At 32.9% G+C, this 17,315-nt stretch overlaps 1 protein-coding gene across 1 annotated transcript; it reads right to left on the bottom strand.

Moving 5' to 3' along the window:
• Positions 1 to 3,512: 3,512 nt before the first annotated feature.
• On the bottom strand, positions 3,513 to 8,000 carry LOC129299114 (coatomer subunit epsilon-1-like). Its single transcript, XM_054937555.1, has 7 exons — positions 7,732 to 8,000; positions 7,550 to 7,639; positions 7,283 to 7,434; positions 6,072 to 6,207; positions 5,787 to 5,942; positions 5,374 to 5,453; positions 3,513 to 3,828 (listed from the first exon to the last, which is right to left on the bottom strand). The coding sequence occupies exons 1-7, from the start codon at positions 7,891 to 7,893 to the stop codon at positions 3,735 to 3,737; spliced, it is 870 nt and encodes a 289-aa protein (XP_054793530.1). The 5' UTR covers positions 7,894 to 8,000; the 3' UTR covers positions 3,513 to 3,734.
• Positions 8,001 to 17,315: the final 9,315 nt, after the last annotated feature.

Raw genomic sequence — 17,315 nt, 5'->3', positions numbered from 1 at the left:
AATTGTCATTTGACATGCAAACTCCGCCTATGTTTATAGCCGGTCCCAAGCCCGGGTAAAGGAGGAGGGTTGTGTTAGGCCATCAACAGCCAATGTAAAAATTTGTTGAATCTATCATGAACATGGACAATAGACGTTATAATGTTAATGCTAGGTCGTTGCCCGTAAGTAACGCGCTGCATGGCTCGAGTACAGTGATAAGTGAGTTAGAGCCGCTGCATCGGCGCCCGGATGTAGTGTTAAATGAGCAAGGGCTACCGCGTCATTCTGGACGCACGCGGCTAAAGAAGTTAGTCCATAAGAGCAAAATTAGATTTGGTACTTGGAATGTTGGGACATTAAATTGTAAATCTATAGAGGTTGTAGGGGTTATGATTCAAAGGAAAATCAATATCCTTTGCTTGCAAGAAACAAAATGGCGTGGAGAAGAAGCTAAGGATATTCAAGGTTTCAAACTTTGGTATACAGGAAAAGTAAGTGCACGCAATGGAGTAGGCATCATTATAGATAAGGAGTGGAAGAAGAACGTTGTAGAAGTTAGCAGAATTGGAGACAGAATTATTTCTTTAAAAATGATAATTGGACGTGAGACTGTTAATATTGTTAGCGCTTATGCGCCGCAAGTCGGGATAGAAGCCAGTCTTAAGGAATTATTTTGGGAGGATCTGGAGGGGTTGATTCGACACATACCACAGAGTGAAAAGATTTTTATTGGAGGAGACTTTAATGGGCATGTCGGGAGGGAAGCTGGTCAGTATGCGAGGGTGCATGGTGGTTTTGGTTTTGGAGAGCTAAACAATGAAGGGCAAACTCTTCTTGATTTCTCATTGGCGTATGATTTTAAGATTGCCAACACTTGTTTCAAGAAGAGAGATGAGCATCTCATCACCTACAAAAGTGGAGCCTCAAGGTCGCAGATTGATTTTCTTTTGGTTAGGAACACAGATAGAAAACTTTGTAAAAATTGTAAGGTGATCCCTGGAGATGCTGTAACGACACAACATAGGGTCCTAGTCCTTGATGTGTGTATTATGAGTAAAATCCAAAAACGTCGACAAGTAGTAACACCAAGGATTAGGTGGTGGCAATTAAAAGGTGAGAAGCAAGATATTTTCAAGCGAAATCTTTTGGATAAAGGAATTTGGGATTCTCAGGGAAGTGCTAACATCATATGGGAGGATATGGCTAAAAAGATACGGGAGGTTGCAAAAGTAGTTTTGGGAGAATCGAAAGGTCCTGGTCCGAGAGATAAGGAGTCTTGGTGGTGGAATAATAGTGTACAGGACAAAATCAAGTATAAGAAGAATTGTTTTAAAGCCATACATTTGTGTAACAATGAGGAAAATTGGGAGAGGTACCGTATGGCTAAGAAGGAAACTAAGAGAGCTGTGGGTGAAGCTCGTTCTAAAGCTTTTGAAGAATTTTATAAGAACCTTGAGACGAAGGAAGGAGAGCAAAATATTTATAAGATTGCCAAGAGTAGGGAAAGAAAATCAAGAGATCTAGAACAGGTAAGGTGTATTAAGGATGAAGAGGGAAGAATTTTAGTTACAGATGATGAAATTAAAAATAGATGGGAAACTTATTTTTCTAAACTTTTCAATGATGGAGAGGATTCATCTAGTAACTTGGAGGATTTAGTAACTGGTGAAGGAGAACAAAATTTGTCATTCTATCGAAAAATACGTGATAAGGAGGTAAAGGAAGCTCTTAAGAAAATGGCAAATGGTAGAGCTAACGGACCTGATTGTATATCTATCGAAGCGTGGAAATGTTTAGGTGAAGAAGGGGTGAGATGGTTAACTAAGTTATTTAATGTGATTTTACGGTCCAAGAAAATGCCTGATGAGTGGAGGAGAAGTACATTAATTCCTATTTATAAAAATAAAGGAGATATTCAGAATTGTACTAACTATAGAGGGATTAAACTCATGAGCCACACAATGAAATTGTGGGAGAAAGTAATTGAGCACAGGTTGAGATTGGAGACAAGTATTTCTGAGAATCAATTTGGTTTTATGCCAGGTAGATCAACTACAGAGGCGATTTATCTACTAAGGGGATTAATGGAAAAGTATCGTTGTAAAAATAAAGATCTACACATGGTTTTTATTGATTTGGAAAAAGCTTATGACCGTATACCAAGAGAAGTGCTTTGGAAAGCGTTGGAAAAAAAGGGAGTACGGATTGCTTATATTAAAGCCATACAAGATATGTATGAGGGGGTAAAAACTAGTATAAGAACGCCTAGTGGTCAAACAAAGGATTTTCCTATAAAGATTGGGCTACATCAGGGATCATCTCTGAGTCCTTATTTGTTCAACTTGATTTTAAATGTTTTGACGGAACATATTCAAGAGGAAATCCCGAAATGTATGCTCTTCGCGGATGATATAGTTCTTATAGCAGAGACAAGAGAAGAGGTTAATTGCAAACTTGAGTTATGGAGGAGGACATTGGAGTCGAAAGGTTTTCGTCTGAGTAGAAGTAAGACGGAATATTTATATTGTAAATTTGATAAAGGACTATTCGAAAATAATTTGGAAGTAAAATTGGGAGATCAAATTATACCTCAAGTGGAAAAGTTTAGATATTTGGGAGCCATTATCCAAAATGATGGCGAAATCAGTGGAGATATTTCACATAGAATTCAAGCTGGGTGGTTTAATTGGAGAAAAGCTAAAGGAGTTATTTGTGACCGTAAGGTGCCTAATAAACTTAAAGGAAAGTTTTATCGTACTGCTATCAGACCGGCAATGTTATATAGTAGTGAATGCTGGGCTCTAACGGGACAGCAAGAGCATAAAGTTGGAGTAGCAGAGATGAGAATGTTACGATGGATGTGCGGACATACACGTAAAGATAAAATTCGAAATGAGCACATACGTGAAAAAGTGAGGGTGGCACCTATTGAGGAAAAAATGGTAGAAAATCGGTTGAGATGGTTTGGGCATGTACAAAGAAGGCCAAGGGAGGCACCAGTGAGAAGAGTGGAACATATAACTTTGAGTCCGATTAAGAGAGGTAGAGGAAGGCCTAAGAGAACACTCTTGGAAGTTGTTGAACGTGATCTCTTAATTAATAATATTTCTAAAAGCTTAATAAATGATAGAGCACAATGGCGTCTTGCAATCCATGTAGCCGACCCCACCTAGTGGGATAAAGGCTTGTTGTTGTTGTTGTCGTCATTTGACATGCACCACTAGCTGATTTTTTTTTTTTTCTTTGGCCAAGTCAACCTCTATAATATCGAATAATGCTTGTTGGCCACTAAAATGAAAAATAAAAATAAACAAGGCTTGATCTATTAACCTAATTCTCTATGTATCCCATCCATGTGCAGATCATATGTCCGAAGAGAATTTCAAAGAAAAATTATAAATGCTAAGAGAAATGTTTTGACATTAAATTTAATTAAAAGAGCCTCTTCGTCTCATGAGGTCATGATCTCGCTGAGACCCAAACTATGGCGTGTTTCTGTATAAATGGAATTTCTTACATTTCAGGTCAAATTAAAATCCAAAATAAAGAAACTTCTTGTATATTAATATGAGAAGTAGTTGTTACAACATCAAGCTTAAAGTAAAACCAATCAATGCCATGAAATTTGGTTGATACAGGGCACCAAACCCATTGTGCTCTAACTAGTGCATTTAACAGCCACAATTAAGACTCCATGAGCAGAACATAACAACATTGAAATGCTAAAAGAAACTAAATCATCAACTCACTAATTAAGTAAATGATTGCAGTGCTCTATCAAAGCTCTCTTCTGCTGCTGATACCCGTTTAACAAGCACATGGTCCGGGTGCGAAAGTTTCAATTGGCTGCAACACAATAATAAAGGCCATTTACTATTCATTAACAAAATTCAAATATGAATTATAATTTCATTTTTTGGCTAACAGTCGGAGATTAAAGTATTGAATCCCAATACAGGCTAAAATAATTTACTAAGATTCCTTTATTTGTTTATTTACCAATTCTCTCAAAAACACAAGCAGCATGGAGTAAAGGTTCAAGACACGAAAAGAATTCAGAATGCTATTATATCACTACTTGTAGAAGACTTTAAAAAAAGTAAAAATCGCAAAATTTAAACAGTTCTGCATAAATTAAATCATTTTATGAGTGCTAGCTACATTACAAATAGGGTGCCGCAAGATGGCACCATACTGATGCAGGAGCATTAACCAATAAATAAGCCATAACAGAGAAACAAGCTAACTAAACAGGATGAAGTGAATGCCTCAACGTCTCAAAGCACACAGGTAAACCGTCAACGGTAAGTATTTCAAGAAAGACTTTGGCGAATGAACCCAGTAAATAGACCATCCAAGTTCTAACTTATTTAAAACCGACATAAGATGTGACAAGAACTATATTCTTGATGTCAATAAAGGTATAGGGCCGCTATGCTAACCCTCGGGCCCCCTTACTTGAAGGATCCAAATCAACTGCGTGGAGATATAACAGATAACAATACCAGTCAAAACTCAAATACAGCAACAACCTAAAGGCGAATAAAAAATATCTAGCATTATGTTACATGCCACAAGACTTCTGAGAGATGCCTTTAAAAATCATTTAAAGAGTATCAAAATGCCTAAATCTTTTTTATCAGACTGCCATTAATCATAATTGTTAACCCAAGTAAACAGTTAAAAATAACTTAAGAATTCCAATTAGCAAGACCCAACGTCACATGTTTTGGGCGGCCCTGACTCATCCAAACGCACAGGACCTGATTTAGGGTTTCAAAAAAATATATAAAGGAGCTAGGCTTCTTTGGAATAATAACTTGAAATTCCTTGAAGAATGTCAAAAGCTATATAGATCCTTTTATGATTCTCCTCACATTCACCACTCAAAATTGATGACTCGAGTGACCAGTGAAGATAATGAAGTATTTCATTTAGCATGACTATTTCCAATCTCACATTCCTGAGTGGCCACAACTCACATGAAATGCACAAGACCTCATTTAGAATTTCAAAACCAGGTTTGCATGAACAATTAAAAAAAAAAAAATCCGGCCACCTTGTTGATGATGCAAGTGCGACATCATGAAAGAAATTCAATCAGAAGTCAAGATATCCAATAAAAAGATATAACATACAAGTGAGAACAGAGGAGGGACACAAAAGGGTCACTGATCGTATAACAAAATACCCCAGTTACTGCTGGCTCTAACAAAATTGGGTCCAATAACATAGAAAGTAGATTTAACCAACGGTTTATCATACATTTTTTATCTGTATGTCTGGAAGTTTAAATGACTTGTTGAAATTTATGAGACCAGGCCAATTACCAGTTCGAGATATAACAATTTAGAGATAAGAAGTTGATGAAAGAAATGCTCCCATATTCACCTGAAAGATTTGGAAGATGGTTTGCCAAGATGAAGACAGCAAACAACCAGATTGGCAAGAGTTTCAGGATCCCTGGCATCCTGCACAAATAAACAAAATCTTTTTCAATACATACAAGATTTAAAATGAAAGTCGTATCATATGCTGATTCAAAATAACTGACATGTTCAATAACTATATCTACAAAAAGAAGGGTGGGAGATTTGAGATTCAGTTAAACCTGAAAGTCCCGTCCAAAATTGATGAGATACTAAAACAAAGAAATAATCCAAAATAGAATCAATAAAATGAGTGCATTGTATCAATGCTGTGTTTTGTCAAATCTAGAAATGAATATTAAAAAAAAATAGTTTGATATATCAGGACTTCTTCAAAGCGCAACTACATTGAACTATTGATTACTTTAAACATACCTTGTTCAGTGCTTCCACCAATAGGGTTTCAGCTTCGTCAAAGTTCCCCATGTGCATGCAGCAAACAGCCTTACCATTTAAAAGCAAACTGGTTGATTGATACCTCTCTGATAAATCTTGGAAGATAAGATAAGCTTCCTGGATCTTGGAGCCACCCTAATTGAATAGAAATAATATCAGTTTTACTCAGTTCCCTTCTGCCGAAGTAAATATATAAATAGATCAAATTCAAATTACATATTATTGTACAAAAAACCAAGTTACTCATAACAAAATTAGGCATACCACTGCCAAATTTAGCCATGCATTGGCGAGCTGGGTTAGCGTGTGATCCTCATCAATCTGTTGCATGACCCTAAGTTGCCTCTCAGCATAATCGGACCTATGCATCTTGATAAATATTTGGACATTCAGGGCATGCCTGAAAATTCAGATTAAGTACAATCAGCCTGAGAAACTTTCACAATGCACAAGCAAAATCATTCTCTCTTTGATGAAAATCTTGAGACATGCATCATATATTAAGAAGTTATGAGCATAAATAATCAAAATAAAATTTTCTTGGTAAAGAAAAAGCAGAACAAGCAAAATATTACAGTTTGCCTATTTAAATAATAAAGCTTCAGTTCAAGAAACAACAAGAAGAAGGCCAGTGGCAAAGGCATAACTTTTCAAGAGAAATGAATGTTCAAAAGAAGCCTACCACATTATTTCCACAATATAGCTCTTACTTTTGACATCAGAAACAAAAGATTTTAAATTGTATTGTCACCCAAGCATTCCTAATCCCTAGTAGCCACATAGTGACATAGGTAGGTAAAAAAGCACAAGTTGAAGCATTTTTAAGTAAGAAGAAAACATATTAAATGAAGGCAAAAATTGTAGTAATGCTGACTTTTTGGATTATAATTTGATCCCAGAATACTGTAGTTGGAATTTCATTCATAAAAGAAGGTAATCACTACGTAAGGGTTCTACAAAATCAGTAATTAAATAGATCAGTGGTTCTTTAAAGCCTTTTAGGGTAGATAAGAAAAAGTATCAGGCTTTACAGAAGGTAGGAGAAGAGAATCGGCTCAGGCTGCTACAAAGGAAGGTGATGAGAAATATATAGGCAGGTTGAAAGGTGGGTTCTACCAGGAATTCGCTTCACAACAGGTAAAATGATGTTTGACTACGATGTGGGGAAGAAAAAGCAAGGGACGTCCTTAACTAATATGGCATGACTCATGAATGATAACAGGTTTCACCATAGTAAGTGCCCGAAGTCATTACTTTTGTTAAAGCAACCTAGATCGGAGCATTATTTTAACAACTATCATATCATAAACAGAGCTTGAAAAGTAGAAAGGATACCAATCTCTCAAACGCTCATTAAAAATCAAATGCAACAGGCACATAAATCTCCGGTAGAGAAGAGACTACACATATTCTCTCACAGAGCATAAATTAGATAGTGATGAAGAATAAATAAAAGAAATAAAGATAAAACATACAGTTCCAGTGTGCCCCCAGCATTCGTGTGCTTAAGGGCTTCATTGTAGTCCTGTTCGTGCATGAACACGATCCCAGCAATCAATCTCAAAGTAGAGTTGTTCCCAATAGCAGGATCTGCCAACCACTCCTTCAGACTCGAGATCGTAGATTCCTGCACATGACAACAATCAAAATGAGATCTCCAACGTGAAAGCCAATAATCTCAGGATGGGCATAAAATGAATTAATACTTCAACGAAAAAATAGGCAAGATCCCAAGACCCAACCTTGTTTTCAGGGCTCGAGAAATATTGAGCTAACAATTTCACTGCCTGAAGAGGAGTAGCAGCCGAGGAATCGATCTCGCTGATTACAAACTGAGCGTGAAAACTTGAGATCAGGGATGGAATTGGATAGCAAAATCATGAAAATTCTGCAGAAACAAAGAAATTCAGTGGGAATGGGACACCTGCAATTGACCGAGGGCGATGTAACAGCGATGAACGAGACAGTCTCGCTCGATGGCATCGTCTGGGGAGAGATTGTTGACGTTGCTGCTGTTAATGGCAGCCTGGTAGGCACCCAAGTAGAAGTTGTTGCGAAGATTGAACAAATGGTCAGGTGTTGCCATGGATTCAATCGGATTTGGCCGTAGATCTGAGAAAGAAGATGAATTGGAGAAGGAGAACCCGTTCAAGTCGCACTGGTTGTTGTTACCAAATGAACACAGAAGGTTTTCGAGTGGGAGGAAGGCCAAAATGGGATGGAAAAAGTACAGAAGCGGTTCACTGGACCGGACCGGTCTCGTGGATTTTCTTCTTTTCCTCTTTTTTCTTTTATGAATAAATTTTATGCAATAGTAGTCCTTTTGTTGACTCACAGAGTTAAATCATTTAATTAATACATAGCAATGTTAATTATGTGTATGTTAGTAAAATTATGATGAATTGGATATTATATAACAAAATGGCAACTGATTTTTTACCTTCTGTTTATTTGCCCTAATTGTCATGTTTTTTTACCTTCTAAAGATTCATCCTAGCTTGCTTGTTTATTTTGTTTTTGTCTTCTCCTCATATTTTAACAATTTATCATAATTTTAACATGTTAGCACAAAGAGTAATGGAATTTATCTAAACTTTAGATACCACTAAGCAATGATTTAAAAAATAGACCAAACTAAACGGTTAGACAAGTTGGACTGTCGATCGAAACTATTGACAACTCAATTTGAATCAAAAAATCATTTTCATGATTGAACTAGATTAGACCAAAATTGAGTAGCTATTGAATTGGAAATCGAAATTGAACCAGGAACTGAAGTGGTTTTTAGAAAACTAAACAATTTTAAATATAATATTAAAAAAGCTTAAAAATTTTTAAAAAACTAGAAAAATTTACAAATTAGATCATACCAAAAGCCAACTTTTTTTTTTGAATTATTCACATGTATAAAATATAATTTGAGACTATTTTTCATAAAGATGTTGACAATTATAGATGCAAATATAGATAATTTTGAGTCTACTCATATCTAATTAATCAAGATTTACCTATATTTGACAAATTATATAATATTACTAATTCACAATCATGTTATGTCTTATAATCAACATACTATAGATTTTTTCTTGTATATATTTTATATATACATTTAATATTATTTTTATTTAATTATTATATCATCAGTTCGTCTATTGGTACAACCCGATTAGACCATATGAACTATGAACTGTTAGCTTTTTCAGTTTAATATCCAGTTTGATTTTGAAAGCATTTCCGTTAAGTTTTTATGATCATATTTAAAAATATAAAAACAAACGCTGCAAATAAATGAAACTCAAAGGAGTGGGCACAGCTAAAAAAAAATAATATAGGAATTAATATAAAAAATATGTTAAATGTACATAGACTAATAATTATACTTTTCCTTTATAAGAAAAACATTTTACGCATTTTATGATGTTGCACTACATATTCTTTCTCTGTAAACTGCTAATAATAAATAATATTTTTCATGTGATTTATTAATTGCTTTTATTTGTTTTATTCTTTTAGATTTTGAATGCAAATGAAGAACTTAAGGGTTTGTTTGAAGCTTTTTTTTATTGTTATGATAATTGGTATTTTGTAGAATATGTTTTTTTTTTTAAATGAAAACATGCGTTTCTTCACGTTTTTCCATTTTTATATTCTCATAACAATATTTAGTTTTTTTATTCTTCAAAATAGTTTCTAAAAATACATTACTAAACAAATTTTTTATTTATTTATTTTTTCTGAATAACAAAAAACTATTCTTAAAATAGATTATCAAACAAGCCATAATTGTTTCCCCTCTCTCCATATGCTAATTAATGGAAATATATGAATGCATGAAAGCTTTAAGCTCTTGACATAAAGCTAAAACAATTTTAATGCTAGGTTTGGATGGATAAGAATTGATTTAGATTTGGATCTGGATCAAATTTAGACATTTAAAAGTCTAATCCAAATCTAAATTCATATTTTATTATAACTTTTGTATAATTTCAAATTCTTTCTAATCCCTAATTATTTAAAATTTCAGCTACTCTGACTCTTTTATTTTCTTCATATTTTTTTGTTACTCTCTCATCTTTGCTCATCTCTCATTTTCATTTATCACTGATTGAAAAATAAAGGTAATCTCCTCACTTCCAATCTTTTATTTTTGCTTCAAATTTCAACTTATCTGTCTCTTCTATCTAAACAAAAAAAAATTTAAATACATGAATTTTATGTATGAGATTTTAAACCTAAAATTTAAATTTAAATCCATCAATTAAAACACTAGTTAAGGAATTTTAACTATAACTATCTATTGTTGAGGATAGTCTTGCAGGTAGAAATTATTTTTGGCTTAGTTAGAAATGAGATTAGAGTTGGTAGGTACTGAATCTTATGCAAGCACAAAGTGAACATCAATTGTGTTAGCAAGAAAACAATCTCAAACAGAGCGACATAGTGAGGGTCAAAGGCTTAATAATAATTCCTTTATATTATGGCATCATTGTTTAGGTCATATCTCTAAAGAAAGATTAGAATGTATGGCCAAGCAAAGTGTCTTGCAAGGCCTTAATTTCTCACTTTTTTAGACTTATGTTGATTGCATAAAAGGTTTGAAAATATTTTAGACCTAATTCATACTGACACCTGTAGACCTATTACACTTGCAACTATGGGTGGTTTCAAATATTTCATTACCTTCACAAATGACTACTCTTGTAATTGATGGATTGAACTCTTGCGTGAAAAGAGCAAGTCTCTTAATGCATTTAAGAACTTCAAGGTAGCAATTGAATTAAAATCTAACAAGTTGATCAAATGTGTGAGATCTAATAGAGGAGGAGAATTTTATGATTTACTAAGATCAGTAGGAACCTTGAGCCATTTGCTTTACACCTTCAAGAGCATGACATTAAAGCCCAATATATTATGCCTGGCACTTCATAACAGAATAAGATTGTAGAAAGGCAAAATCATACTCTCATGGATATGGTTAAAAGCATGATTAGTCACTCCTCACTGTCAAAATTCTTGTGGGGTGATGTACTTAAAATTTTTGTTTATATTTTGAATCAATTTCCTAGCAAGTCAGTTCCATAGACTTCATACGAGTTGTATTTTGAAAGGGCTCTTGCGCTGAATCATATGCAAGTTTGGGGTTGTAAAGCATATGTAAAACCCTACAATCCATAACAAATAAAGCTTGATACTAAAACTATTAATGGTTTCTTTATTGAATATTATTTTGGATCTTATGGGTACAGATTTTATTGTCCAAATCTCACTATCAAGGTTATTGAATCAGGCCAAACTTATTTCTTTGAAGATGTCTTGGATAGTGGGAGCTCTATTCTTAGGCATATCACTTTACATAATAAAAGTAATACTTTAAATATGCCTATCGTGACGACACCTCATGTTGAAAGGAACAATGCCATGGATCAAGATGAAGCTAAAAATAAACTACTTTTAAAGGATGATGAGGATTTGGTTATTTGTAGGTCTGCTATTCCTAATGATTACATGGTTTATTTGTTAAAAAAATTTGATTCAAATGCTATTAATAGTTTAAACCCAATATCATACAAAAAAGACAATATTATTATGAAAACATAAAATATCTTTGTAAAAATATAAATGCCATTAATGTAATACAAAAAATATATTTTTATTTATAAAAATATAAATGCCATTAATAGAATACAAAAAATGCTATTAATATTCTTATTTGTAAAAAAAATTAATATTTTTCTCTATTATGACAGCACCTCATGTTGAAAGGAACAATGCCACGAATCAAGATAAAGCTGAAGATAAACCACCTTTAAAGAATGATGAGGATTTAGTTGTTGAACTAAGATGATCTCAAAGGGTTCGCAAGTCTGTTATTTCTTGATGATTACATGGTATATTTGTAGGAATTTAATTTAAATGCTATTGATAGTTTAGACCCAATATCTTACCAAGTATTTCTAGCATGCACTCTTCTAAATGGTTGGAGGTTATGAGTGAATAAATTGCCCCTATATATCGCAATCACATATAGGACATTGTAAAGCTTCCATAGGGTTTTAAACTAATAGGTTGCAAGTAGGTCTTTAAAATAAAATGATAAGCTATAAGTGAAATTGATAGATATAAAGCCAGACTTGCAGCCAAAGGCTACAATCAAAAAAAGGTATTAATTAAATAGAGACATTCTCTCTGGTATCCACTAAAGATGCTTTTAGAGTGGTAATGGCTTTAGTTGCATATTTTGACCTTAATCTTCATCAAATAGGCTTTAAGACTGCATTCTTGAATGGCGACTTGTATGAAAAAGTCTACATGATCCAGCTTAACAATTTTTTTGGTAAAGAATATCTAGTGTGCAGATTGAAGAGATCTATCTATGGGCTGAAACAAGCCTCAAGGCAATGGTATTTAAAGTTTGATGAAGTTATCATCTTACTCAGTCTTGTTGAGAATGTCTCAAATTAGTGTACCTATTAGAAGTTTGATAGGAATAATTTTGCATTCTTGTTCTCTATGTAGATGATGTGTTGTTAGCTAGTAATTCAATGAATTTTCTTAATGAAATAAAATACCTATTATCCAGCCATTTTGCTATGAAGGATATATGTTAAGCCTCTTTCATTCTTGGAATACAGATTCATTGCGATAGATCTTGTGGCTTTCTTGGTTTATCACAGACCACCTATATTAACTGGGTACTTAAGAAATTCAAAATGGATTCATGTTCTCCCTCACCTACTCCTATTTAGAAAGGTGAACTATTGTCAAAATTACAGTGTCTTAAGGATGATAAGAAGAGGGCTGAAATTAGAAAGATATCATATGCTTTTATTGTTGGTAGACTTATGTATATTTAGGTTTGTACTTAACCAGATAAGCCTTTACCATTGGAGTACTGGATCGATACTTAAATGATCTAAGTCCAGATCATTGGAACGCTACTAAGAAAGTTATGAGGTACCTTCAAAGTATAAAGAATTAGATGTTGACTACAGAAGGTCAAATTTTCTTAAGGTTGTTGGATATTTTAATTTTAATTTTAAAAGATCAGAAGATCTTAAAATTGTTGGCTTTTCAGATTCAAATTTCATAAGTCTACGACCAGCTATATTTTCATCTTGTCTCGAGGAGTTGTTTCTAAGAAAAATGTAAAGCAAACACTTACAAAAATTTCATCTATGGAAGCTGAGTATATTACTTGCTTTGAGACTACACGTCAAGTTATATGGTTGAGAAAGTTGATATCTGGCATACGTCTAGTTGAATCAATATCACATCCTCTAACCATTTACTATAATAACAAGTCTACATTATACCATGCTAATAAGCACAAAAATTCAAGTCATATAAAGAATTTTAATACCAAACTTATGTTTATAAAAGAGAAAATTATTGAGTCTCAAACCCGTGTGATACACATTCTTAAGGCGTAGATGCTTGCAGATTCACTGACCAAGGGCTTACCTGTAAAAGTTTTTCAAAATCATATAATTTATAGGTATTGTAAATTCCTTTAAAGTCCTACTTTAGTGAGAGTTTAAGAACTTTTGTAGTACATTTTCTCTTTAGGCTTTGTTTTTCTTCTATGAGTTATGTTTAATTAGATGCATCTATATCATTTGTATCCCATAAGATTCAATAATATGTTGTGGTATGCTATAAATGTCATCACATTTTTCTTTATAGGAATCAATGATCTTATGTTGTTATCTTAATGAACTATGTATCCTATAAGAATAAAAATTTCATACTCTATTCAAATTATGAGACAAGATATCACTTATTTCCCTATAAGATCCAGTGATTATGTGAAGTTTTATTTTTTGAATTTTGTTTATAGCTTATTTATACAACTTGCTTGATTAATACAATTCAAGTGGAAGATTGTTAGAAGACTTATAAATATAAAGGATTTGCACTAATTAATAAGCGCAGATAGATTAGTCTTTATGATTTTATGTGGACCATGATAATAAATCACGCAAGTTAGCCTAATAGGTAAAGACCCAACTTACAACCCTATAACCGTTAGTTATTCTCTATCTCTTAATTAACTAGGTCAAGAATAATATAAGATAATTAATTAATTAATTAATTAATTAAAGAGGTTACTAACCTAGTTTATATAAATCGATCAGTCGATAATCATAAATGCATAATATATTTTCCATTATCTCCATTATCTCTAAACTCTCTATAAACTATGGAGGTCAAGTAAGTTATGTGTCTGCCTCTATTCGAGATAATTAAGGTATTACAATCAGTTATGAATTCTTTAGGTATGCATATTACTTTGCTTAATCTTATTTGTCTTATATGAATTGAGATACTTATGATTACATCAATTTCAACTTGCTTGTGCGAGTGTACATTTACTTTAATTTGATTGGATAAAAATAGTTCATTTTAAAATGAAAATTGTTAAGTTCTTTTAGGGTTTTAGGTTTTGAGATGCTAATTAGTTTTATGTAGGGATAAGCAAACAACCTACAACCTACTTATAGTTGGGGGAAAATAGGCAAGTTATGAATAAAAAACAAGCGGGTTAAATTTACGAGCGAGCTTATATTTATTATAAATAGGCGAGATGGCTATAGGTTACCCTTTGGGCAGCCTGTCCCATCCCGTGTAACATTCTTAAATTTTAAAACTTGAATTAAGGGATTTAACAAGGGTAGATTGTAAATTAGAGCATTTATTGAACTAATGATATTTCTAGACCATTTATGGATTTATTGGATATTTAGACAACCTTAAAAGTGGACTAGAATGGAATTTAGATCAATCAGGTGATGAGGTGTAATCGCTTAACTCTCAAAATTAACTAGAACTAACCCTAATGTAGTATAGGTCAACTCAAGGTTTTCTCATAAGGAGGTGATTCATACTACCTAGGCAAATTAACTTGATGAATATTTATTTTTAGAAGAATCAAATCAAAAGCTTAAAGTGGCTAACAAAGAATAATCAATAATAAAGGGTTGGCTCTCGGTTATTTTTTTTATGAATTTCATCTATTATTTTCCATTAAGCAAGTGCATGAAACGTGGCCTCAAATAAAAAGTGAAACAAGTTTTAGATGGTATCATTGCTAAGAAATTAATAACACACAAGAGTTTTGGCTCATTCCACAAGGGGTAAATTCCTACTTTTATCCATTCATTCAACGTTAAAAAAAAAAAAAACTCACTTCACACCTATTCAACCCTTAAAACTATCATATCTCAAACATAAAAATATTCATTTAAAGAATTAGGTCATTTAAGTAACCTCAAATGAAACGAAACAAATTTTTATAATATTTTAAAAAAAATTCAAAACCACAAAGAAAACAAAATCAAAATATATATGTCTCTCCCCCACACTTAGATCATGCATTTTTCTCAATGTATGCATAGATTAATGATATAACAAGGTATGATCAATATTGATGCATACATGACAAAAGTACAAGAGCAGGATTTTTGTTTAAACAAAACAAACAACCAAAAAGAAACAAACAAAACAAAGCAAATAAATCTACTTTTTCCTATTATATTGATCTCCCCCATACTTGAACTGTGCCCAATCATCAAATATATCGAACAAAACAAGGTAAAAGCTCAAGGTTAAAGAGATACAACCTTTTCATGGTGGCTCAAAATAGGTAGTGGAATCTCTAATGATGAAATTGAGATCCTTCCATAAGCATTGATTGAAAAATTCTCCTTTAAAGCAATTCGAAGGCTTAGGCTCAATTGGCAAAGGTTCTAAAAGATAAGCAACAAAGTACTGACCTTACACAAGAGAAGAACTAGATAAACCAATCCAATCATGTAAATTATTCAATAAAAAATCTAATGCACCATTGATAAAATTCAAATTAATTAACTTTCTTTTTTTGTCTGGTGCAAGATCACATGAAATGATCTCCTCAGAAGAATTAAGAATAAAATCCTCATTTGTGTGAAGCACATCTTGAAAATCCAAAGCATGAGCTTGTTGATATCCTTTTTGAGCAATCAACGCATCTTACCTTACAATAACAAATCCTTCAAATTCATCATTATTCTCAGTGACATCCTCTTACTACCTACAAAATCAACAAAGGAACCTTCCCCATGCATGTTTTGGTCTAAATAAAATATATTCAATTAAGAGAAAAAGGTTTCTTGGCAAACCATGCATAAATTGTCAACATCACAATTACAAGAAAGCAAGGAAGAGAAACTATCACTAAGAGTATCATAAAAAGCAATGGAAGAATTATGCAAGTCAACCTCCTTAACTTTTTGAGCTACTTTGAATTTCTTGTTCAAGTCCTTACTACTTGCCATGGTCTCCTCCAAAATGTTGAGATAGTACACGAACTTAGGGGTTTTAAGAGAAAAATTTTCCTCCAATAGCTTGAAAACCTCATGGACATCAAGCTTAAGTAGAGAAAATTCTTTAGGATCAGTCCCTTTAATATGCGTGCCTACATCACAAGAAACAATACCCTTCTCATGCCTATGAAGTTCAAGCATAGTAGACATTTTATCATCATCATCACATAATTCATGAGAAGTGGTACCATTCAAGTATGCATCAACATCTAAGTAATTTTAGAACACATAAGTATTAATGCAAGAGCAAGAGACATAAGTAATAGCAAGCGTAGATTCATGAGTAAGTGAGGAAAATACATAGTGCTCAATAGCCTCATCAAGTAAAGTGTTAATGGCACTAACATTAAGTAAGGAATAATCCTTAAGAGGCCTTTTCTTTCCTTATAGATATTAAAATTGATTTGATCTTCCTACATTTTAAAATCAAAGTACCCTTATCCATGTTAACTAAGGTACGGGCTGCTCTTATAAAGGGTCTACCAAGAATCAACACATTATCCCATTTTCCCCATAGATATATCTAGCACATAGGACTCAACTGAGAATAGCAAGCCTTTTACACAAACAATCAAATCTTCAACAATATCATATAGTTTTTTCAAAGTCCTATCCACTAGTTGGCATATCATTAAAGTTTTATACATGCAATAAAGCTTCAAAAAAGTGTAAATAGACAAAGGCATAACATTGATAGCTGCCCCAAGATCAATCAAAACACTCGAAAACATGGTATTTTCTATTTTGCATGGAATTATAAAAGAACCCAAATCTTCACACTTGATTAGTAATTTGGGTTTTATTATTGCACTGATAGAAGAGGATAATTGAACCCTAGCATTAGGTGTAAATTTTCTTTTGTTAATATAATAATCCTTGAGAAATTTTGCTTATTTTGAAAAATTTTCACAACATCAAGAAGAGGAATATTCACATGAATTTTATTAAAGAAATCTATTATCTCTTTTGGTTTATGCTTGATCACTTGGGCTTGAGGAAATGGAATTTTCCTTACAATTTCTTGCTCTTTCTTGGCCTTATCTTCCTTTTTCTCTTCTTGCACCAATTCTAAAATTTTCATTTTGCCATCTCCTTTGTATTTTTATGGTGATTTCTCCATCTCAATCTCCTTAATATTATCCTCATC

The sequence above is a fragment of the Prosopis cineraria genome, unplaced genomic scaffold (genome assembly GCF_029017545.1).
Source record: "Prosopis cineraria cultivar Desert tree isolate PC_DT_omini unplaced genomic scaffold, ASM2901754v1 PC1037, whole genome shotgun sequence".
NCBI lineage: Eukaryota > Viridiplantae > Streptophyta > Magnoliopsida > Fabales > Fabaceae > Prosopis > Prosopis cineraria.
Note: the sequence above shows the minus strand (reverse complement) of the source record. Positions and strands in the feature narration are given on the sequence as shown.